The sequence below is a fragment of the Phocoena phocoena genome, chromosome 3 (assembly GCF_963924675.1).
Source record: "Phocoena phocoena chromosome 3, mPhoPho1.1, whole genome shotgun sequence".
Lineage (NCBI taxonomy): Eukaryota > Metazoa > Chordata > Mammalia > Artiodactyla > Phocoenidae > Phocoena > Phocoena phocoena.
In genome coordinates this window covers 158814899-158840879 of record NC_089221.1, presented here as the reverse complement: position 1 = coordinate 158840879, position 25981 = coordinate 158814899, and the positions used below count along the sequence as shown (strand labels likewise).

Sequence of the window (25981 nt, the reverse complement as noted above, 5' to 3'; positions counted from 1 at the left end):
TATTGCAGACCATCCTCTCCTCTACATGTTTTATGTTCTCTGTCCTTTTCTCTCTCTAGACATATGCTCCCTGTTATCGCCATAGTTACTCACTCCTGGCATCCTTCTTCTTTTGTCCCTTACTCATCTTTCCTTGCTTCAAAACAGAAACAAGAAACCAGTCTTTCAGTTGGAAGGAATGTAAAAAACATATTTTCCACTCTGTCATTTTATAGAAGAGGAAACTGAAGTTGAAGAATAGTGAAGAATTTGTCCAAGGTCACACATAGCCAGTGATCAGTGGGACCAAAGTTCTCTTGGTGATACATCAAGGTGGCATCAGGAAGTGGTTTAAGATACACATTGCAATGTTAATGTGACTGTGTTTGTGGGTTTAATTGTTTCTCTCCACAGGGGCACCTTTTTTCCATGGCTCAGGACACACTCCTGGGTCAAGTCAATAGGAAAACTCTCTGGTAAGTATTTGATTCACTTTTCAAAACTAAAGATGGCAACTTGTTAGAGTCTGGTCATTTTTTTTTTTTTCCTTTCAATCTTCTGAGTTTTTGATAGTTTAGTTCTCTCTGAGGGTAGACTTCTTATCCATATGGTGTTTTCACCACCCGATTTCCCAGTGTGGACCTATGCCCAAGGACTCTGACCAGGGCTGCAGACGAGCATGGCAAGCGTCCGCTGCAAGCTGGCTCGTTACCTGGAGGATCTGGAAGACGTAGACTTTAAGAAATTCAAGATGCACTTAGAAGACTATCCTAGTCAGAAGGGCTGCACGTCACTTCCTCGGGGTCAGACGGAGAAAGCAGATCACGTGGATCTAGCCACTCTGATGATTGATTTCAATGGAGAGGAGAAAGCATGGGACATGGCCAAGTGGATTTTTGCTGCAATCAACAGGAGAGACCTTTACGAGAAAGTTAAGAGGGATGAGCCGGAATGGGGTGAGTGGAAGGAATACAGCGTATTTTTTTAAGCTGTAATAAAATACACATAATATAAAACTTACTGTCAACCATTTTAAAGTGCATGATTCAGTGGTGTTAAGCACATTCACACTTGTGTGCAATCAATCTCCAGAAATCTTTTCATCTTGCAAAACTCTGTATCCATTAAACAACGATTCCTCGTTCTACACTCCCGTCAGCCCCTGGCAACTTCTTTCTGTCTCTATGAATTTGGCTATTCCGGTACCTTTTATAAGTGGAATCATACAGTATTTGTCATTTTGTGTCTGGCTTATTTCACTCAGCATAAACATCCTCAAGCTTCGCCCGTGTTGTCACATATGGCAGGATTTCGTTCCTTTTTAAGGTGGAATAATGTTTTGTGGTATGTATATACCACAGTTTGTTCATCCATTCATCCGTCAGTGGACTTTCTGGTTGCTTCTAGCTTTTGATTATTATGAATAATGTTGCTATGAACATGGCTGTACAAATCTCTTTGAGACCTTGATTTCAATTCTTTTGGGTATATGCCCAGAAGTGGAATTACTGGATTACATTACATCACAATTACTGGTAATTCTAGTTTAATTTTTTGAGGAATATTTTCCATAATGGCCGCATCATTTTACACTCCCACTAGCAGTGTACAATTGTTCCAGTTTCTCCACATCCTTACCAACACTTATTATATATATATATTTATATTTTTTTGATAGTAGCAGTCCTAATGGGTGTGAGAGGGTATCTCATTGTGGTTTCGATTTGCATTTCCCTATTGACGAGTGACATGAGCACCTTCTCATGTGCTTGTTAGTCATTTGTTTATCTTTGGAGAAATGCCTGTTCAAGTCCCTTTCCCATGTTTTAATTGGGTTGTTTGTCTTTTTTGTTGTTGACTTGTAGGAGTTCTTTATATATCCTGGATATTAACCTCTCATCAGAGATATGATTTGCAAATGTTTTCTCCCATTCTATGGGTTGCCTTTTCACTTTGTTGATGGTATCCTTTGACGAATCAAAGTTAGTATGTTTGTTTATTTGTTTGTTTAAATTTATTTTATTTATTTATTTTTTGGCTGTGTTGGGTCTTCGTTGCGGTGCGCGGGCTTCTCACTGCGGCGGCTTCTCTTGTTGCGGAGCATAGGGTCTAGGTGCATGGGCTTCAGTAGCTGTAGCAGTTGGGCTCAGTAGTTGTGGCTCGTGGGCTCTAGAGCAGAGGCTCAGTACTTGTGGTGCATGGGCTTAGTTGCTCTGCGGCATGTGGGATCTTCCTGGACCAGGGCTCGAACCCGTGACCCCGGCATTGGCAGGCGGATTCTTAACCACTGTGCCACCAGGGAAGCCCAGTATGTTTGTTTTTTAATCACTTGTTTTATTATCTTGGCTTCATCTTCTTTTTTCTTCTCATGATAGTGCTATGAGAAAATGGAGGAAAGCAGTTTACTTTTTTCTAACTCCTTTAAAACCTAAGTCAGGGCTCATATACCCCTAGGAATCTTCTCTGGTTAGTTACACTTTATCCAAATCTCTCCTGTGCCTGAAACTTCCTCCAGGTCTCCATCTAGCTCCTCATGTGTCTGCCTGCATAGTCAACAAACTTGAATCTCTGCTTCCCATGGCTCAGGGGGCAATCATCTCTCACCTTATAGAACTATGTAATTTCTAGGGAAAAGCTTTTCCTATGGGCATTACTTTGGGTGTTGGAATGATCAAAGAAATACTCTTCAGCCTTGTGGACATGCTGAGGGTGAGGTTCTTCCTTCTGGCTCCGGTTCTGAACAAGGGAAGGGTACAGGGATGGGCTCAGAGGAATCTAGAAAATCACAGGGTGATGATGTTGAGCTAGCGGAAAGGGGGAATAAAAATGAATCAGCGTTTCTGAAAAGGTCAGACAAAAATTGTGGTGTGTATGTAGTATTTCCATGCTATTTGAAGTCAATTTATATATTTAAACTTCTGTTTTCTAGTGAATGTTTACCCTGTTTTTTCTTCCAACCCGGTACTGTCCATATTGGCGTGTCTAAAGTCAATTAAAATGTATTTATACCGGCAAAAAAAATGAATCATCAGGTCAGAAGCATGGTGAACTGGGGAAGCAATATGGGTCTAATGAGGGAGATAAAAATAATATGGGGGCATGAGAGCAAGGGCATACATCAGTGGGATGTTACAAACAAATTACGTATAATAACGCAGTTATAAATGTGTCAGTACTTGCATACTCAGTAACCTTTTTAAAGTATAATAATCATAGTGGCAGAAACAGTTTTTGTGGATTTTTTTCATTCTTCACTAGAACCCCAGGAAGCCTGGGCTTTTTCAAATGAACTTTCAGTTGTATTATACTGAGTGAAATAAGCCAGCCACAGCCCCTGGTGGTTGCCAGGGACTGCAGGGAATAGGGAATGGAGAATTGCTGTTTAATGGGTATAGAGTTTCATTTTTACAAGATGAAAAATAATTCTGGAGATTGGTTGCACAACCATGTGAAGTGAGCCTGGAAAAGGTTTTGGTTGCCCACGACTCTGTTCTAATCAGAGCGAAGACTGGGATTCAATGCCGAGTGTGTCTTTGGTGGAAGCCTGGCCCTTAACCACTGTGCCATTTGGCTTCTACATCTGGGTTTTGGGGTGGAAGAATTATAACTAGGGTTAGAGGTTTTTTGTTTTTTGGGGGGGTGCTGGCTAGGGTTAGGTTTTAGGTAAGAATTAAATTTTAGTCTTGGTTGGAGTTAATGTTTCGATTTTGTTTTGTGTGTGTTGGATGAACAGCATTGCCATTCAGAATAAGTAGACACCTAGCAGGAATCCTTTATGTAGCTCTTCGGTTCCTGCCCACCTAAAGTTTTCTGTCCCGTGTGTTTCCCTTAGTGCCTAGCTCTTATTCTACTGTGTCTAATTTCTCCTATGAGATGCTTCTTTGGGATGTGTTATTCAGCGATTGTTTAGATCTGTGATTCTCAACTGTGGATGCATGTTGGAGCTTTTAAAATATTATGGTGCCTGGGCTCCACCTCAGAGAATTGACAAAGGATCACCGGGGGTGGAGTCCTGGAATCAGTGTTTTTAAAGCTTTCTAGGTGAATCTAAAGTCAGCCAGGATTCTGAATACTGAAATAGAGAAATAGACATAAGCCAGATTAGTTATTCTTACTCTTGAAGACTCAGGATATGGGTAAGATGAATTTCAGGTGTTTGGGGTCAAGGAAGGATGATATTGCTGGCCTTTAGCCGTCTTGGGGATATTGGAACGTGTGTGGGATGGGCTCAAAACCAGAGCACCAGGGAGGGAGTCTGCCAAAGACAAATGAGGATAAGAAACCTTGATGCCTCACATGTTTACTGTTTGATTTCCAGGCTTGGGAGACAGATTCCAAGACTGGATACAGTGTGGACATAATCCTGGGTGGTATCCATTGCTTTGAAATTAGGAGTACAGGGATGCCCCCAACTGGACATTCGACTGAGCTGTATTCTGGTTTGGGAGATGTTCAGGGCAGGTGCCTTTGACCTGTGCCATGTGTTAGATATTGGATCTCAATGACATCACCTTAATCAGGAGTCCTGGGTTTTGACACTTTGATTTTTTCTTCCTTTTACTCTCAGACAATGCAAATGTTTCTGTGATAAGCCAGGAGGAAAGCCTTGAAGAGGAGTGGATGGGTTTACTGGGGTACCTTTCCAGAATCTCTATTTGTAAAAAAAAGAAAGGTAAGTAATGGGGGTGGCACTTCTAGTTGGGTTTGGAGACCTGGTTCTGTAGGTACTTGAAGCTAGGAAGGTGGATAACTTGGTGATCCTAACATGTTTCTGCCCCTCGGGGGTGAAAAGGCCTGTCTCAGGAAATCCACTTCAGCTTAAGGAATAGATTCATGTTTGCTTGGCTCCTTGGAGTCCCAGAACCAAGGGGAGGCAATTGAGTGTTTCAGGTTTTATCAGGCATGAGCTGCAGACTACCTAAAGGAGCAAGATTGAATAAAAAGGATCTTCTGGCCAGGGCCAGTTCATATGGCGCTTTGCTGTTCTTTTGTTTAACCGTGTCTAGGAAGATTTTGACACCCTAGATTTTCTGGGGCTGTTCATACCCAGGAAGTGGAGAGAAACTGCAACTCCTGTTCCTCAATTCCAGTTACCATTCCTTATAGACCACCAGCCCCTGTTGATAGCTCATCTCTGGTGGATGTGCTCAGGCTTCTTCCAAAATCTAACTTTCCGTCTCTGCCACAGATTACTGTAAGAAGTACAGAAAATATGTGAGAAGCAGATTCCAGTGTATCAAAGACAGGAACGCCCGTCTGGGTGAGAGCGTGAACCTCAACAAACGCTTCACCAGGCTGCGTCTCATCAAGGAACACCGGAGCCAGCAGGAGAGAGAACATGAGCTCCTGGCCATTGGTAGGACCTCAGCCAAGATGCAGGATGGCCCCGTGAGTTCCATGAACTTGGAATTGCTTTTTGATCCTGAGGACCAGTACTCTGAGCCTGTGCACACGGTGGTATTCCAGGGAGCAGCGGGCATTGGCAAAACAATACTGGCCAGGAAGATCATGTTGGACTGGGCGTCAGAGGAACTTTACAAGGACAAATTTGACTATTTGTTTTACATTCACTGTCGGGAGGTGAGCCTTGGGATGCAGAGGAGCCTGGGGGACCTGATCGCCAGCTGCTGCCCTGGCCCAAACCCACCCATAGGCAAGATTGTGAGCAAACCTTCCAGGATCCTCTTCCTTATGGACGGTTTTGATGAGCTTCAAGGTGCCTTTGATGAGCACACAGAAGCACTCTGCACGAACTGGCAGAAGGTGGAGCGGGGAGACATTCTCCTGAGCAGTCTCATCAGAAAAAGACTGCTTCCCGAGGCCTCTCTGCTCATCACCACAAGACCTGTGGCCCTGGAGAAACTTCAGCACTTGCTGGGCCGGGCTCGTCATGTGGAGATCCTGGGTTTCTCAGAGGTCAGAAAGAAGGAATATTTCTTTAAGTATTTCTCAGATGAGCAGCAAGCCAGGGAAGCCTTCAGGCTGATTCAGGAGAACGAGATCCTCTTCACCATGTGCTTTATTCCCCTGGTCTGCTGGATTGTGTGCACGGGGCTGAAACAGCAAATGGACAGTGGCAAGAGTCTTGCTCGGACGTCCAAGACCACCACTGCAGTGTACATCTTCTTCCTCTCCAGTTTGTTGCAGTCCCAAGGAGGGAGCCAGGAGCACCACAACTCTGCCACCCTCTGGGGTCTCTGTTCATTGGCTGCAGATGGAATCTGGAACCAGAAAATCCTGTTTGAGGAGTGTGATCTCAGGAATCACGGCCTGCAGAAGGCAGATGTGTCTGCTTTCTTGAGGATGAACCTATTCCAAAAGGAAGTGGACTGTGAGAAATTCTACAGCTTCATCCACATGACCTTCCAGGAGTTCTTTGCTGCCATGTACTATCTGCTGGAAGAGGAGAATCAGGGGGAGATGAGGAACATGCAGTGGAGTAATTTGAAGCTTCCCAACCGAGATGTGAGGGTCCTTCTCGAAAACTACGGCAAGTTTGAAAAAGGGTATCTGATTTTTGTTGTCCGTTTTCTCTTTGGCCTTATAAACCAGGAGAGAACCTCCTACCTGGAGAAAAAACTGAGTTGCAAGATCTCTCAGAAAATCAGGCTGGAGTTGCTAAAATGGATTGAAGCAAAAGCCAAGGCCAAGATGCTACAGATTGAGCCCAGCCAGCTGGAATTGTTCTACTGTTTGTATGAGATGCAGGAGGAGGACTTTGTGCAAAGGGCCATGGGCTACTTCCCCAAAATTGAGATCAAGCTCTCCACCAGAATGGACCATGTGGTTTCTTCTTTTTGTATTGAGAACTGCCACCACATGGAATCACTTTCGCTGAGATTGCTCCATAACTCATCCAAGGAGGAGGAAGAGGAAGAGGAGGAGGAGAAAGAGGAGGAAGTTCAACACTCTGATGTGAACCATTGTGTCCTCTCTGATCCTCATGTTACATATTCTCAGCGGTAAGGAGATTCTGCTTCAGGCAGGTGGTAGTATATGTCTTCTATTTTCTAGCCACCTATCTCTTGGCTCTCGCTCTCTCTCCTTCCTTCTTAACTGTCTTGCAAATGCAGTTGCCACAGGTAAATAATAATGCCACCACCGCTCATTTCTACCAGACCCCTTCATTGGCAGACATTGACTAGTAGAGAAAGGGTAGGTGGACAAACGCCATGAGAAAAAGCCAACGAAACAAAAAGCAAATGTTTGGTGGATGCCAATTTAGCACAAGGCATTCTGTGGGGGAAAGAATGGAATAAAAATGTTCGTAAACTCAAATTGCTTGTAATGTACTTGGGGCTTTAGTGCATAATACCCTATCAGTACCTAAGGGGCAAAACAACCCCTTTGACTCTGCCCGGGAGTGCAGAGGACAGAGGGCCCTCAGTGTTGGATGCTTGGGGGAGGTTTCTTGGAGGAGTGAAGTTTGAGCCTGCCGTGAAGGATTGATAAGATGTGTGTGAGTGGAAGAGAAGGTAAAGGGATTTGTGCAATGGGTTCTTGTAGGAAGAAAGCATGAATATGGTCTGAGGAAGAGGACTTATGTTGGAGAAAATGGGGAGGGACATGGCTTCACTGGAACAATCAATGAGGGGAAATCGAGGGAAATAGGGCTGGAAAGGAGAGAGTGCTCCAAGGCTCCCAACTTGCGTTTGCAGCCAGGCATTTATCAACAACACCCCCTTCAGGGTCTGTTCACCCCCTTGCTAGGGGGTTGGACGCCAGTTGCTCTGTGTGTACAGTGAAGGGATTGAGTTACTTGACTTCTAAATCCTTGCACAGAAACTGCCACAGCTACAGTGGCTGTGGGGAGGCGGCTGCTCTGTGAATGCTTGGGTTTAACTGCTATAGAAGACACTTGACATAGGACAAAATTAAGGAGAAAGAGAGCTGACCCTTTCACTGGCAGCAATACATTTTCGGCTCCCTCTCTTTGCCTCAGCACCACTGCCAGGATGACTTTTCTATTTACTGTCGGGTCATCAAGGACCACCTGCTGGGGCTTCAGTGGTGGCTAAGACCAATGTCCTGCTCACAGTGACTTACAGTTGGGTTGTGGGGACAGGCAGGAAACAAGGGCAGATGGTAGAGAGGAGGGGCTTTGGCAAGAACACCGGTGGAGTGCCCCTAGAGCACATGGGTGGAGCCCTTGAACAGCCGGACCCTGAACGGTGGGGCGTGAGAGAGCCGTGGATGTGCAAAGGGCAGCCCAGATTGAGGGAACAGTGGGTTCAAAGGGTGGGAGGTGGGAAAGGAGGGTACATTTTGACAATGGCAAATAGTTCAGAATAGCCAGAGAGAAGTTGGGAGAGGGAGAGAAAGAGAGAGGGGGACTAAGAGGAGAAGATCTGCTCTCTAGGGCTCTAAAATTGAAGCTGAGTAAACAAGACATCTGACAGAGATCACACAGCTGGGAGGAAGGCTGGCGGAGACTCAGACTAAAACTCCTGATGACAAGCCTGATGCCCATCTTGCGAGATGACAGCTGCCTTCTTCTCAGGGCAGGAGCTTGCTTTGCGTGTTCTAGAGCCTTCGAAGGGCCGGCAGCGTGGGCATCCACCTGGTGCCTGTTAGAAGTGCAGGACTGCAGGCCTGATCCTAGATCCATAGAGTCAGAATCTGCATTTTCACAAGAGCTGAACTTTGAAATCACCTGGAAGTCTTTTTTTTTTTTTTAACATTTTTATTGGAGTATAATTGCTGTACAATGGTGTGTTCGTTTCTGCTTTAGCCACTATGGAGAACAGTATGGAGGTTCCTTCAAAAACCACAAATAGAACTACCATACGACCCAGCAATTCCATTACCGGTCATATACCCTGAGAAAACCATAATTCAAAGAGTTATGTACCACGATGTTCATTGCAGCTCTATTTACAATAGCCAGGAGATGGAAGCAACCTAAGTGTCCATCATCGGATGAATGGATGAAGAAGATGTGGCACAGTTATACAACGGAATATTACTCAGCCGTAAAAAGAAACGAAATTGAGTTATTTGCAGTGAGGTGGATGGACCTAGAGTCTGTCATACAGAGTGAAGTAAGTCAGAAAGAGAAAGACAAATACCGTATGCTAACACATATATATGGAATCTAAGAAAAAAAAATGTCATGAAGCACCTGGAAGTCTTAAAAATATCCATATGCTTGGTCCCACCTCAGAGATTCTGACTTTATTCCTATGGCTTGGCCTAGGGATTTTCAAGAGCACTGCTGATGTTATTGTGCAGAACTGGTGAGAACTGGTCTCTGGGTCACTTAGCAGAGTGTCCAGGGCCATGGGCAGGACAGCCGACTGTTGAGGGAGGAAGGATGCCTGAGGGAAGGGCCAGAGGGTATTCACAGTCAGCCAAAGTCACAGGCTCTTTCTTAATTGTTTTTTACTTTTAATTTTAGTATTATTTTTTAATTGAGGTACAGTTGACGTACAATATTATATGTTTCAGGTGTATAGCATAGTGATTCACAAGTTTTAAAGGTTACATTCCATTTATAGTTATTATAAAATATTGGCTATATTCCTTGTGTTGTACAATGTATTCTTATAGTGTATTTATTTTACACGTAGTAGTTTGTACCTCTTAATCCCCTACCCCTATCTTGTTCCTCCCCGTTCCTTCTCCCCACTGGTAACCACTAGTTTGTTCTTTGTATCCGTGAGTTTGTTTCTTTTCCATTGTGCTCACTCGTTTGTTTTATTTTTTAGATTCCACATATAAGTGATATCATATAGTATTTCTCTTTCACTTATCTCACTTAGCATAATACCCTCTAAGTTCATCCATGTTGTTACAACAAAATTTCATTATTTTTAAATTTAATTTAGTTTTTAATTTCTTTAATTGAAGTATAGTTAATTTATAGTGTCCTGTTAGTTTCAGGTGTACAGCACAGTGATTCAGAAACATACATATGTATATATACATATATTCTTTTTCAGGTTCTTTTCCCTTATAGGTTATTACAAAATATTGAATATAATTCCCTGTGCTCTACAGTAGGTCCTTGTTGGTTATCTATTTTATATATAGTAGTGTGTATATGTTAATCCCAACCTCCTAATTTATTCCTCTCCCCCACTTTGGTAACCATAACTTTGTTTTCTATGTCTGTGAGTCTCTTTCTGTTTTGTAAATAAGTTTATTGGTATTATTTTTTAGATTCCACATACAAGTGACATCATATAGCATTTGTCTTTCACTTATTTCACTTAGCGTAATACCCTCAAGTCCATCCATGTTGTTGTAAATGAGAAAATTTCATTATTTTTTATGGCTGAGTAGTATTCCATTGTGTGTGTGTGTGTGTGTGTGTGTGTGTGTGTGTGTGTGTGTGTATACATCCCATCTTCTTTATCCATTCATCATAGGCTCTTTGAATCATAGGTGTATAGAACAGTCTTACCAAGTCTCCTCTGGCCTTTTTCTTTTTTTTTTTTTTGCAGTACGCGGGCCTCTCACTGTTGTGGCCTCTCCCACCGTGGAGCACAGGCTCTGGACGCGCAGGCTCAGCGGCCATGGCTCACGGGCCCAGCCGCTCCGCGACATGTGGGATCTTCTCAGACAGGGGCACGAACCCGCGTCCCCTGCATCGGCAGGCAGACTCTCAACCACTGCGCCACTAGGGAAGCCCTCCTCTGACCTTTTTCATTCCTCAGTGCACAATCTTTTGTTCTGTGACTCATTTCTTAATTCCCAGGAGGCCTTTGAACTGGTGTCAGCCACTTCTGGCCCCTTGCTTCAGTTTGCTATTCTTAGAGATTGACTTTGTTTTCTGACCTTCCTTCCTTCCAATTTCTAGATTGGTGAACTATCTCACTTCCAGCATTTGCAGGGGCATCTTCTCAGTCCTGAGCAATAATTGGAACCTCACTGAATTGAACCTCAGTGGCAATACCCTGGGAGACCCAGGGATGAAGGTATTATGTGAAACACTCCAGCAACCTGGATGTAACATTCGCAGATTGTGGTAAGAACACGTGTGTGTCTGTGTCTGTGTCTGTGTGTGTGTGTGTGAGAGAGAGACAGAGAGAGAGAGGGAGAGAGAGAGAGAAAGGGAGAAGAAGGACCAGATTAGTGATTAGTTTTCTAAGGTTGTCATAACAAAGTACAACAGACTGGGAGCCTTAAACAACAGAAATTAATCTTCTCACAGTCCTGGGGGCTAGAAGTCCAAGATGAAGTTGTCAGAAGGGTTGGCTTCTTCTGCATATTCTCTCCTTGACTTGTATTTGGCTGTCCTCTCCTTGTGTCTTCACATGGTCTCTGTGTGTGTCTGATTTCTTCTTCTTACAAGAACACGTCATGTTGGATTAGGGCCTACCCTAATGACCTATTTTAACTTAATTACTTTTTAAACCCTGTCTCCAAATATAGTCACATTCTGAGGTCCTAAGTGTTGAGACTTCAACATGAAATATTTGGGGGGGACACAATTCAGCCCATGGCAAATGGGAAGGCAAAATTGATTGGAGGACAGTTGTTTGGGAAGTTTAAGATGGGGAAGAATAAAGGGGAACTGAAATTAAGTCATTTGTTGGTGTTATGAAAGGACGTGACTTTGAGTATCTTCCATTTCTTCATCAGCCATGCTTACCGATGAGATTTGAAGAGTTTCATCAAATACAGCAATGGCTACCTGGGCTGGAACCCATCAAAATAGTTTGCATAGGTTAAATTGTCACAGGGAATCTCTTGTAGATTTATTAATAAAATGCTTGCTGTGAGCCCACACTGTGAATCAGACCCGCGTGCCCTGAGTTGAGCACACAGTTGTATTGGCCACCCCTCCAGCCGTCTTCCATCACACATCTGCATTTTTGATGAGCTACACAGCCAGTGTTAAAGCCCACCACTCCAGGAGATTTTCATTCCTTCCTCTCTTGTTCATCATAACCACTCCATCACCAGTCTTATTTTACCTATTACACAAACCATTGTCCACTTTTCCTCATCCTCACTCTGTTACTGACTAGAGTCCTTAGACTCCTTAATCAACAGAAAGTAACTAGAGGCCAGATATGAATTCAGGCAAGGCTTTATTGGGGCTCGTGCTACAGCACAAGGGAGCAAAAACAAGTAACAGGGGCCCTCGCTCACACCCTGAGGGGAGGTGAGCTGGTCCCTTAAATAGGGTGACGGTAGGGGCCAGAGGTGTGGCTTAGGTGGTCTGCCACCCCCTTGGTGGTGCTGTGTTCAGGGATCATGCGCAGTACCCTGCTTTTGCTCCTGGCACCTCAGAAATGGCAGTTGGGTTTTGACTTTTTTGTATCTTATTGTTCATAATTTGCCCCAACTGCACACATGAACGCAGTTATGTTTAGTCCCGTATAGTTTCTTTGTATTCTGTTGCTTGAGCAGACATTTGTCCAGGTGCAAGTACTGCAGTAAAGAGCCCCAGGTCCCAGCCTATCTCAACTCCACCAGCCCAGGTCCAACAACCACCATGATTTGCCTGGATAGTGCAATAGACTCTAAGACCATAAACTTCTCATGACAGGATTCATGTTTGTTCTGCAATTGTCTCTATAATGTCTGGAGACATTGTTCTTACCACGTGTTCATGCCCAAAAATACATATTGAATGAATGTTGGCTGTTTGGTCTCCCTGCATCTACTTTTGCCACTCACCAATCCGTCTCTGTACAAAACACAGAGTGTTATTTAGAAAATTATACTTTGATCATGGCTTAAGTGCTTTATCTTTGCTCTTTTGACAAATTATAAATTGTTCTTCTTGCCTTCAAGGCTCTGGCTGGTTTTGACATTTAACCTTCCTCTCCACCATCATCCCATGCCACTCTCCCCATCGCCCCTGTGGGTGCTCCTGTGTGATTCCAGAAAGTGAGACACAAATGGGGAGACATGGGTGAGAATGAGATGTTTTGCAGATGAGATCTATTACCCATTCGCTTCTAGTTGGTGTGGAAATGGAGGCAGAGAAGATGATCCAACAAGCCCCAGGACATTTGAACTATTCGCCTGGAGATGAGCTGGAATATTGTTCTCGCTCCTCTGATAGGGACTAATTGTTGTTGGTGCTGGGGATGGTGGTGACGGAGTGTGTGTTTGTGTGTACAAAGCAAATCAAGAATCAGGGCTGCTTGCTCCTTCAGTTTAGCTGAAGGGCTGGGATTAAATCATCAAACAGTATAGCAGGGACAAGGTTGGCAAAGAGAAAAGGTAGATGGGTACAACCCTAGAGAGAACAGTATCCATCTGAAGGAATTTCAGCTGTTAGGAACATGTGGTAAAGAGGTGGAGCCCATAGGTTCACCAGTGTTTTCATTTACAAAGCAGGAACTTGCCATTTATATACTCATATATATGCCCATTATTTATGGAGGGTGTTCACTGGCAGCTGTGGTGTCAGACTGTGAGCCAGTGAGCCCAACAGCTAACTTCCCAATATGCCTTGAGCTGTAGTCAGGAGTTCTGATAAGATGATACTTTCTTTCATAAAAATTTAGTTATAACTTACTCTTTGGAACATGAGAACACAGTGCCCCTTCCTGGTGCTAAAAACCAATCTAGACCAGAAAGCAGTGACGGGAAAGTAGCCCAAGTTCTGACGTTTTCTGTTTCTCTGCTTGGCATGAAGGTTGGGGCAGTGTTGCCTTTCCCATCAGTGCTGCTTCAACATCTCCTCGGTCTTGAGCAACAATCAGAAGCTGGTGGAACTGGATCTGAGCCACAATGCCCTGGGAGACTTTGGAATCAGACTTTTGTGTGTGGGACTGAGGCATCTATTTTGCAAGCTGAAGAAGCTCTGGTGAGTCTGAACTAATTTCCCTCAAGAAGTATGAGCTGTGGCTTCAATGAGTCACGATGGTTTGGAATTTTAGTGTGAGAATGGCCTTTGCTGCTCAGAGGATTCCCTCTGTTTATCTCTGGGTGTTTGTCAATAATTAATTCAGTTAGTGTTTGTTGTAGTAAAAGCCATATACTCAGCCCTGGAGGGGAACTTAAAAAATCCAAAATGTCATGCTTGCCTTTAAGGTATTTACAACCTAGCTGAGAAAATAAAACCAATGTACTGCATTGCTATAGAAGAGTTTTTGGACTTGATGACAGGGCCTTGGTCCACACAGAATAGGCAAAACGATGCTAAAGCAATGCGGACACTTGACATTCTATGCGGCTCTTCATTAAATGCTTCTGGGAGACTTGAATTTTGAAGAAGACAAGAAAGCACTTGAAAATGGTAGGGCTGATTCACACCCATTAGGGTGGCTATTATAAAAAACCAAAGCAAAGCAAAACAAGACTACATATTCAGTAAAATAAACCAGAAGAAAAAGGGCAAATATTGTATGATTTCACTTATATGAAGTACCTAGAATTGTCAAATTCATAGAGACAAGATGTAGAATGGTGGTTTCCAGGGGCTCGGGGGAGGGGAATTGGGAGTTATTGTTTAATGGGTACAAAGTTTCAGTTCGGGAAGATGAAAAGGGTTCTGGAGATAAACAGCGGTAGTGTTGCACAATTATGTGAATGTTACTTAAGTGCTACTGAATTGTAGCACTTATAAATGAACACTTATAAATGTTTACAATGGTAAATTTTATGTTATGCATATTTTGCCCCAATAAAAATACATGTAGAGATCTGGGAAGATGTTGTCACATTGCATGAGCTTGGAAAGTGTTTACATGCTATTATACCAACCAGAAAAAGAAGCAAAAAGTTAAAAAAGGGCTTGGATGTGCTCTACGTGTGGACTGGACTGTAGGCAAAGGCAGGACAAGCGCTTTCTTGAGTCACAGCAGAGTGGGGAGTGGGATGAGAGAGGTGTTGTGACATTCTGCCATCTCTGAAGGTTGGTCAGTTGCTGTCTCACATCGGTGTGTTGTGACGATCTCGCATCTGTTCTGAGCACCAACCATTCCCTGACCAGACTCTACTTGGGAGAAAATGCTCTGGGAGACGCAGGAGTTGGAATTTTATGTGAAAAAGCAAAGAATCCACAATGTAACCTGCAGAAACTGGGGTAAGTCTTCATGAGTGTCTCAGCAATAAGGCAACTTATTTTTAGGGATACATTGTTTGGAAAATGTGAATGGGGGTTACTCTAAAAAAGATTAATCAGATGGAGTTGAGGGTAAAGAATGGAAGAGACAATATCTGAAGTAGTTTGAAGCACTGGATCCTACCAACTGCTAGTAAGTTAGTTATGTCTATGCTACTGAATGCGAGTCCGTGTGCTCAGCACGCAGTGAGGCAAAACAAACTGGAACATTGCAGTTTGGAGTAGAGAAAGGTTTATTGCGGGGCCATGCAACGAGATGGGTGGCTCATGTACCCCAAAACCCTGCACTCCTTTAAGGGTTTCAGCAAACGTTTTTACAGGCAAGTTGAGGGAAGGGCGTGGGGGGTGGTTGCAGACTTCTTGGTGTTATAATCCTTTGTCCTTGCGCTGTCCATGTAGGTCAGGTCACACTGTTCCCATAAACCTCCAGCAAGACAAATGTTACCCTGTATTCTGTAACTTTTTATCTGCACGTGGATGACTCTTGAAAGTCAGAGCCTTGAGAATAGGCTATTCTGTACATTTCAGGCTACAGGCAACATTCTTATACGAAGGGGCAAAGCATGACTAAGCACAGGCAACAGGGCACAAAGGTTAAAGTAAAAGAACCAGATCTAATACGGAGTCAGATTTGTTCTTCTCTATTACATATAGAAGTGGAGATTCTCAGAGTTGAAAGAAAGCGTAGCAATTGTGCAGCCCAGTGAAGCAGCGAAGCATTTGCTTCTAAGACATTCACGTGGGTAGTCACCCATTTTACGGGTAAAAATTTCTAGGCATGCTAGTCATTGCTACACTGCCTGCAGTTCTTATTTCTATGCAGCCCCTTCTTTGTTTTTTGTGCATTGGTCCTTGTTCTGCTCCCTAGGTTCTGCTAAGAGATGCTGATCTGAATTCCTCAGAGACACCAGTCACACTCTAGGTCTTCTCATCTTTTGCCTGGCTGTCTCTAAACCCTTAACTAGGACATGGCTTAGCACCTTCACCTATTTAGTTATGTTGTCCTAGGTGAGAGTTGGTCTGTTAATGTCTCTATTCGAAGTACAATGCCCAGACCTGAACCTGATACTCGTAAGGATGAGTGGTGGAACTTTCACCTCCTGTGGCAGGGCACTATACTGTCACTGGTGAAGCCTGGGATTTCCTTATATTTCTGGCAATCACATTAGATCATGAGTTCTACTGGATGTCTGCAGTCGACAATAATACACATTTTGGGGGTGTTTCTAACACCAATAACCAATTCTCTGCAGACACCAACTGGGTGTCTTACAAGTCAATTCGATTTTGACGCTAAGTACCCAGAGTTATTGCAGACCCTTTAGCTAAGGTCTCAGTCCAAAAAGACTGCCTCCACCAACTCCTGCCAATGTCAGACATCAATTGCAAGTAGTGGGTCCCCAGATTACTCACACTTCTTTCTGACTTGGCTACAAATTGAGGATTCACACGACCCCCTACTCAGGTGGGAAAATTTGCTAGAATGACTCTCAGAAATCAGGAAAATACTTTACTTACATTTACATTTTTTATAAAGGGTACAAATAATCAGATGAAGAGACACATAGGGTGAAGTACAGAAGGGTCTGGAGCCCAGGGGCATCTATCCCCATGGAGTTGGGGTGCTTTACCCTCCTGGCATGTGGATATATTCACCAACCCAGAAGGTCTCCAAATCTCATTGTTCAAGAGATTTTATAGAGATTAATCTCCAGCCTTCCTCCCCTCTCCTTCCTGGAAGTTGGTGGATGGGACTGAAAGTTCCGACTTTCTAATCACTTGGGCTTTCTGATGATCAGCCCATCTGAGCCTATCTAGGGGCCCGACCTTAAGTTACCTCATTAGCATAAACTCAGGTGTGATCAAAAGGGGCTCCTTTGAATAACAAGAGACAGTCCTATTACTCAGGAAATCCCCAGGGTTTTAGGACCTCTGAGCTGGGAATGGGGGACAAAGACCAAATGTATTTCTTTTTAAAAATTTTTTAACATCTTTATTGGAGTATAATTGCTTTACGATGGTGTGTTAGTTTCTGCTTTATAACAAAGTGAATCAGCTATACATATACATATATCCCCATATCTCCTCCCTCTCGCATCTCCCTCCCACCCTCCCTATCCCACCCCTCTAGCTGGTCACAAAGCACCAAGCTGATCTCCCTGTGCTATGTGGCTGCTTCCCACTAGCTATCTATTTTACATTTGGTAGTGTATATATTTCCATGCCACTCTTTCACTTCATCCCAGCTTACCCTTCCCCCTCCCCACATCCTCAAGTCCATTCTCTATGTCTGTGTCTTCATTCCTGTCCTGCCCCTAGGTTCTTCAGAACAATTTTTTTTTTTTTAGATTCCATATATATGTGTTAGCATAAAGTATTTGTTTTTCTCTTTCTGACTTACTTCACTCTGCATGACAGACTCTAGTCCATCCACGTCACAACAAATAACTCAATTTTGTTTCTTTCTATGGCTGAGTAATATTCCATTGTATATATGTGCCTACCACAAAAATACCCACTGATACGTGCACTTTACCGTGTACCACTGCTCTTCCATGTTCTTTACGTTGGGTTATCTCAGTTGGCCTCATAAAAACTACACTGAGTAGATATCAGTGTCTCCAATTGAAAGACGAGAATGTGAGGTTCAAAGAGCTTAAAGGCAGGAAAACCCAATGCAGATACAGTCCAGTGTAACCCACCACCCACCCCTTAACTCCAGTATAACACTGCCTCATGAGGAGTTGCTAGTAGGCTCTCTAGAAGGCTTCTACAATATATCCTGCCCTCTCCAACCTGTGTGGCACCTCACATTTAGGTCTGTTAAATTTCTTCATATCTTTCTTTTGACTCATTTTCTAGGCATTATTTTAATTTAATTAAAAAAAATATATACAGCAGGTCCTTATTAGTAATCTATTTTATATATATGAGTGTATACATGTCAATCCCAATCTCCCACTTCATCCCACCACTTCCTCGACCTCCCTGCTTTCCCCCCTTGGTGTCCATACGTTTGTTCTCTACATCTGTGTCTCTATTTCTGCCTTGCAAACCGGTTCATCTGTATCATTTTTCTAGATTCCACATATATGCGTTAATATATGATATTTGTTTTTCTCTTTCTGAATGACTTCACTCTGTATGACATTCTCTAGGTCTATCCACGTCTTTACAAATGACCCAATGTCATTCCTTTTTTATGGCTGAGTAATATTCCATTGTATATATGTACCACATCTTCTTTATCCATATGTCTGTTGATGGGCATTTAGGTTGCTTCCATGACCTGGCTATTGTAAATAGTGCTGCAGTGAACATTAGGGTGCATGTGTCTTTTTGAATTATGGTTTTGTCTGAGTATATGCCCAGTAGTGGGTCATAAGATAATTCTATTTTCAGTTTTTTAAGAAACCTCCATACTGTTCTCCATAGTGGCTGTACCAATTTATATTCCCACCAACAGTGCAAGGGGGTTCCCTTTCCTCCACACCCTCTCCAGCATTTGTTGTTTGTAGATTTTCTGATGATGCCCATTCTAACCAGTGTGAGCTGATACCTCATTGTAGTTTTGATTTGCATTTCTCTAATAATTAGTGATGTTGAGCAACTTTTCATGTGCCTCTTGGCCATCTGTATGTCGTCTTTGGAGAAATGTCTATTTAGGTCTTCTGCCCATTTTTGGATTGGGTTGTTTGTTTTTTTAATATTGAGTTGCACGAGCTGTTTATGTATTTTGGAGATTAATCCTTTGTCCATTGATTCATTTGCAAACATTTTCTCCCATTCTGAGGATTGTCTTTTCATCTTTTTTATAGTTTCCTTTGCTGTGCAAAAGCTTTTAAGTTTCATTAGGTCCCATTTGTTTATTTTTGTTTTAATTTCCAATACTCTGGGAGGTGGGTCAAAAAATGTGCTGCTGTGATTTATGTCAAAGAGTGTTTGTTCTTCCTATATTTTCCTCTAAGAGTTTTATAGTGTCTGGTCTTACATTTAGGTCTTTCATCCATCTTGAGTCTGTTTTTGTGTATGGTGTTAGGGAGTGTTCTAATTTCATTCTTTTACATGTAGCTGTCCAGTTTTCCCAGCACCACTTATTGAAGAGACTATCTTTTCTCCATTGTATATCCCTGCCTCCTTTGTCATAGATTAATTGACCATAGGTGCGTGGGTTTATCTCTGGGCTTTCTATCCTGTTCCACTCATCTTTATTTCTGTTTTTGTGCCAGTACCACATTGTCTTGATTACTGTAGCTTTGTAGTATAGTCTGAAGTCATGGAGTCTGATTCTTCAAGCTCCATTTTTTCTCCTCAAGATGGCTATGGCTATACGGGGTCTTTTGTGTCTCCATACAAATTTTAAGATTTTTTGTTCTAGTTCTGTAAAAAATGCCATTGGTAATTTGATAGGGATTGAATTGAATCTGTAGACTGCTTTGGGTAGTATAGTCATTTTCACAGTATCGATTCTTCCAATCCAAGAACATGATATATCTCTTGATCTGTTTGTGTCATCTTTGATTTCTTTCATCAATGCCTTATAGTTTTCTGAGTACAGGTGTTTTACCTCCTTAAGTAGGTTTATTCCTAGTAGTTTATTTTTTTATTGCAATGGTGAATGGGATTGTTTCCTTAATTTCTCTTTCTGATCTTTCATCGTTAGTGTATAGGAATGTAAGAGATATCTGTGCATTAATTTTGTATCCTGCAACTTTACCAAATTCATGGATTAGCTCTAGTAGTTTTCTGGTGGCGTCTTTAGGATTATCTATGTACAGTATCATATCATCTGCAAACAGTGACAGTTTTACTTCTTCTTTTCCAATTTATATTCCTTTTTCTTCTCTGATTGCCATGGCTAGGACTTCCAAAACTATGTTGAATAATAGTGGTGAGACTGGACATCCTTGTCTTGTTCCTGATCTTAGAGGAAGTGCTTTCAGTTTTTCACCATCGAGAATGATGTTTGTTGTGGGTTTGTCATATAGGGCCTCTATTATGTTGAGGTAGGTTCTCTCTATGCCCACTTTCTAGAGAGTATTTTTCATAAATGAGTGTTGAATCTTGTGGAAAGATTTTTCTGCATCTATTGAGATGATCATATGGTTTTTATTCTTCAATTTGTTAATATGGTGTATCACATTGATTGATTTGCACATATTGAAGAATCCTTGCATCCCTGGGATAAATCTCACTTGACCATGGTGTATGATCCTTTTAATTTGTTATTGGATTCTGTTTGCTAGTATTTGTTGGGGATTTTTGCATCTATATATATCAGTGATGTTGGCCTGTAATTTTCTTCTTTTTGTAGTATCTTTGTCTGGTTTTGGTATCAGGGTGATGGTGGCCTCATAGAAGGAGTTCAAGAGTGTTCTTCCCTCTGCAATTGTTTGGAAGAGTTCAAGAAGGATGGGTGTTAGCTCTTCTCTAAATGTTTGAAAGAATTCACCCATGAAGCCATCTGGTCCTGGAATTTTGCTTGTTGGAAGATTTTCAATCACAGTTTCAATTTCATTACTTGTGATTGGTCTGTTCATATTTTCTATTTCTTCCTGGTTCAGTCTCGGAAGGTTATAACTTTCTAAGAATTTGTACATTTCTTCCAGGTTGTCCAATTTTTTGGTGTAGAGTTGTTTGTAGTAGTCTCTTAGGATGCTTCGTATTTCTGTGGTGTCTGTTGTAATTTCTCCTTTTTCATTTCTAATTTTATTGATTTGAGTCCTCTCCCTCTTTTTCTTGGTGAGTCTGGCTAATGGTTTATCAAGTTTGTTTATCCTCTCAAAGAACCAGCTTTTAGTTTTATTGATCGCTGCTATTGTTTACTTTGTTTCTATTTCACTTATTTCTGCTCTGATCTTTATGATTTCTTTCCTTCTGCTAACTTTGGGTTTAGTTCCTTTAGGTGTAAGGTTACATTGTTTATTTGAGACTTTTCTTGTTTCTTGAGTTAGGATTGTATTGCTATAAACTTCCGTCTTAGAACTGCTTTTGCTGCAACCCGTAGGTTTTGGATCATCGTGTTTTCGTTGTCATTTTTCTCTAGGTATTTTTCGATTTCCTCTTTGATTTCTTCAATGATCTCTTGGTTATTTAGTAGTGTATTGTTTAGCCTCCATGTTTTTGTGTTTTTATGTTTCTTTCCCTGTAATTTATTTCTAATCTCATAGCGTTGTGGTCAGAAAAGATGCTTGATATGATTTCAGTTTTCTTAAATTTACTGAGACTTGATTTGTGACCCATGATGTGATCTATCCTGGAAAATGTTCCATGTGCACTTGAGAAGAAACTGTAATCTGCTGTTTTCAGATGGAATGTCCTATAAATATCAGTTAAATCTATCTGATCTATTGTGTCATTAACGCTTATGTTTCCTTACTAATTTTCTGTCTGGATGATCTTTCCATTGGTGTAAGTGAGCTGTTAGAGTCCCATACTATTTTTGTGTTACTGTCGATTTCCTCTTTTATAAGTGTTTTTTGCATTTGCCTTATGTATTAAGGTACTCCTATGTTGGGTGCATATACATTTATAATTGTTATATCTTCTTCTTGGATTGATCCCTTGATCATTATGTAATGTCATTTCTTGTCTCTTGTAACATTCTTTATTTTAAAGTCTATTTTATCTGAAATGAGTATTGCTACTCCAGCTTTCTTTTGATTTCCATTTGTATGGAATATCTTTTTCCATCCACTTACTTTCAGTCTGTATGTGTCCCTAGGTCTGAGGTGAGTCTCTTGTAGACAGCATATATATGGGTCTTGTTTTTGTATCCATTCAGTGAGCCTGTGTCTTTTGGTTGGAGCATTTAATCCATTCACGTTTAAGGTAATTATCGATATGTATGTTCCTATGACCATTTTCTTAATTGTTTTGGGTTTGTTTTTGTAGGTCCTTTTCTTCTCTTGTGTTTCCCACTTGGAGAAGTTCCTTTAGCATTTGTTGTAGAGCTAGTTTGGTGGTGCTGAATCCTCTTAGCTTTTTCTTGTTTGTAAAGCTTTTGATTTCTCCGTTGAATCTGAATGAGTTCCTTGCCAGTAGAGTAATCTTTGTTGTAGATTCTTCCCTTTCATCACTTTAAATATATCATGCCACTCCCTTCTGGCTTGTAGAGTTTCTGCTAAGAAATCAGCTCTTAACCTTATGGGAGTTCCCTTGTATGTTATTTGTCATTTTTCACTTACTGCTTTTAATAATTTTTCTTTGTCTTTAATTTTTGTCAATTTGATTACTATGTGTCTCAGCATGTTTCTCCTTGGGTTTATTCTGCCTGGGACTCTCTACACTTCCTGGACTTGGGTGGCTATTTCCTTTCCCATGTTAGGGAAGTTTTTGACTATAATCTCTTCAAATATTTTCTCAGGTCCTCTCTCTCTCTCTTCTCCTTCTGGGACCCCTGTAATGTGAATCTTGTTGCATTTAATGTTTTCCCAGAGGTCTCTTAGGCTGTCTTCATTTCTTTTTATTCTGTTTTCTTTATTCTGTTCTGTGGCAGTGAATTCCACCATTCTGTCTTCCAGGTCACTTATCCATCCTTCTGCTTCAGTTTTTCTGCTATTGATTCCTTCTAGTGTGTTTTTCATTTCAGTTATTGTATTGTTCATCTCTGTTTGTTTGTTCTTTAATCCTTCTAGGTCATTGTTCTTTAATTCTTCTAGGTCTTTGTTACACATTTCTTGCATCTTCTCAATCTTTGCCTCCCTTCTTTTTCTGACATCCTGGATCATCTTCACTATCATTATTCTGAATTCTTTTTCTGGAAGCTTGCCTATCTCCACTTCTTTTAGTTGTTTTTCTGGGGTTTTATCCTGTTCCTTCATCTGCTACATAATCCTCTGCCTTTTCATCTTGTCTATCTTTATGTGAATGTGGTTTTCATTCCACAGGCTGTAGGACTGTAGTTCTTCTTGCTTCTGCTGTCTGCCCTGTGGTGGATGAGGTTATCTAAGAGGCTTGTGCAAGCTCTTGATGGGAGTGACTGGTGGTGCGTAGAGCTGGGTGTTGCTCTGGTGGACAGAGCTCAGTAAAACTTTAATCCATTTGTCTGCTGATGAGTGGGGCTGTGTTCCCTCCCTGTTGGTTGTTTGGCCTGAGGCAACCCCGCACTGGAGGCTACAGGCTGTTTGGTGGGGCTAATGGTGGATTCTTGGAGGGCTCACAGCAAGGAATACTTCCCAGAACTTATGCTGCCAGTGTCCTTGTCCTCGTGGTGAGCCACAGCCACCCCACCCCACCTCTGCAGGAGGCCCTCCCAACACTAGCAGGTAGGTCTGGTTGAGTCTCCTATGGGGTCACTGCTCCTTCCCCTTGGGTCCTGATGTGCACACTACTTTGTATGTGCCCTCCAAGAGTGGAGTCTCTGTTTCCCCCAGTCCTATCAAAGTCCTGCAATCAAATCCCACTAGACTTCAAAGTCTGATTCCTTGGGAATTCCTCCTCCCATTTCTGGACCCCCAGATTGGAAAACCTTATGTGGGGATCAGAACCTACACTCCAATGGGTGGACTTCTGTGGTATAAGTGTTCTCCAGCTTGTGAGTCACCCACCCACCAGTTATGGGATTTGATTTTATTGTGATTGTGCCTCTCCTACAATCTCATTGCAACCTCTCCTTTGTCTTTGGATGTGGGGTATCTTTTTTGGTGAGTTCCAGTGTCTTCCTATCCGTGATTGTTCAGCAGTTAGTTGTGATTCTGGTGCACTCACAAGAGGGAGTAAGTGCACCTCCTTCTACTCTGCCATCTTGAAGAAATCTCTGTGCTGGTGTCTGGACTTATTGAGGCTCAGGTTCTTTGTGTCTCAGTGCAGAATAACTTCAGTGAGAGGCACAGTGATAGTCAAGAACTAGATTTATTAATGTAGGATGCTTGTAAGCGATGCAAGCGGGCAAGTGAGAGAGCTGTCTAGGCATTTTTGAATCATGATCCAGTCAGTATTACCTAGACATATAACAAGCAAACTGTAAATGTCTTCATTAATGTTACTGACAGAAATACCAACCAGATCAGCACCAAATACATCAGGAAGGGTCTTTACTGAGGAATAATCTGTTAATCCATAATTAAAATCCATAGATCTTCACAAAGCTCTGTTACCTCCTTGGGCCTGTCCCAGTGACCCATCCTCATATATTGCCAAGCTCTTTACCAAAAAAGTCTATATTCAATGCTTTCATTTCCTTCCCTTATATCATTGCTCTATCTCAGCAATTTGGCTTCTGCTACTCTTGGTTTGTTCAACAGATATGATTTAGCCCCTTTATTTTCCAGGTACTCTGGGGGCTCAGTTGTGGGTGTTGATAGTAGCAGTGAGTAAAACAAACCAAGACCCAGGTTTCACAAACATTCTTATAGTGGGTGATAAACACTAGACAATAGACAAGCAAAACAATGTACAATATATGTAAGCTGTATAATAAAAACTGGAGTGACAATGAGGACTCCTTCCTTGCCCAAGTGTTCAGTAAATGCCTCTCATGCAGATGACATGGGATTGGGTACTAAATAAACTGAGAGTGAGAGCCATGAGGAAGCCAGGGGAAAACACTCCACACAAAGCAAAAAGAAGTGAAGAGGCCCAGAGCATAAACTCTCAGTTGACCCTCAGTGATCCTGTTTCTGACTCTTGTAGATTCTCCTCAGTCCTAATCCTAGTTGAAATCTGTTGCCTTTAATTCTGTTCATCATCTCCTCCTTTAAACCCTTCTTTCTTGTTTTTAGGGCACTGCTCAGTTTTTCCTGCTAATTTTATGGCTTCTGCTTCTCTGGCTTCTGCATTGACTTCTCTTCCTGTGGTCTGGGGATTTCACGATTGGTTTTCTTTTTCACTAAATGTTTCTACACTCTCTGGGAACTCTCATATGCCCCTCAGCTTCGAAAACAACCTGTATACAGGTGGCTCCCCAAACAGATCTTAAACCTAGATGTTGCTCTTGTGCTTTTCTATTTTTAAATAGACCTTTTTTAGAGGGGAATTAGCTACAGCAAAATTGAGAGGAAGATACAGAGATTTCTCATATGCCCCCTACCTCACATATGCATAATCTCCCCCATTATCACCATCACCCCCCAGAGTGGTACATTTGTTACAGCTGATGAACCTAACTGACATATCATAATCACCCAAAGTTCATAGTTTACATTAGGTTCACTCTTCATTTGGTATGCTCTGTGGGTTTGGACAATTGTATAATGATATGTATCTACTATCGTAGTAACACAGAGAGTAGGTTTACTGACCCCCAAATCCTCCATGCTTGGTCTATTCATCCCACCCTCACCTCTAATCCCTGGTAACCACTGATCTTTTTACTGTCTCCATAATTTTGCCTTAAACAGAATATCATACAATTCCATTGTCTGGAAGTACCACTTTATTTATCCATTCACCTAATGAAGGATATCTTGTTTGCTTCCAAGTTTTGATAATTATGAATAAAGCTTCCATAAACATCTGTGTACAGGCTTTTGCATGGACATAACTTTTCAGCTCTTTTGGGTAAATACCAAGGAGTGATATTGCTGGATCATATGGTAACAAATATTTAGTTTTGTAAGAAACTGAAAAACTGTCTTCCAAAGTGGGTATAAAATTTTGCATTCCCACCACCAATGAATGAGAGCTCCTACTGTTCCATATCATTGCCAGTATTTGGTGTTTTCAGTGTATCAGACTTTGGCTGTTCTGATATGTATGTGGTGGTATCTCATTGTTGTTTTAATTTGCATTTCATTGATGACATATGATGTGGAGCATATTTTCATAAGTTTATTTGCCATCTGTATATCCTCTTTGATAAGGTGTCTGTTAAGGCATTTAGCCCATTTTTTGTTTGTTTGTTTTGTTTGTTTGTTTGTTTTTGTTCGGTACACGGGCCTCTCACTGTTGTGGCCTCTCCCGTTGAGGAGCACAGGCTCAGCGGCCATGGCTCACGGGCTCAGCCGCTCCGCGGCATGTAGGATCTTCCCG

The 25981-nt window shown here is 42.0% G+C and overlaps 1 protein-coding gene across 2 annotated transcripts in view; it reads left to right on the top strand.

The window, feature by feature from the left end:
- Positions 1-630: 630 nt before the first annotated feature.
- NLRP3 (NLR family pyrin domain containing 3) overlaps positions 631-25981 on the top strand; it is a 51000-nt gene continuing 25649 nt past the window's right edge. The window contains exons 1-6 of one of the 2 annotated variants that reach the window (XM_065873244.1): positions 631-935; positions 4547-4651; positions 5168-6941; positions 10781-10948; positions 13580-13750; positions 14801-14971. In XM_065873244.1, the coding sequence (XP_065729316.1) occupies positions 659-935; positions 4547-4651; positions 5168-6941; positions 10781-10948; positions 13580-13750; positions 14801-14971 (2666 nt within the window). In that variant the 5' untranslated portion in view covers positions 631-658. The remainder of the gene's footprint in view (positions 936-4546; positions 4652-5167; positions 6942-10780; positions 10949-13579; positions 13751-14800; positions 14972-25981) is intronic. The other variant, XM_065873245.1, reaches the window with a different exon arrangement.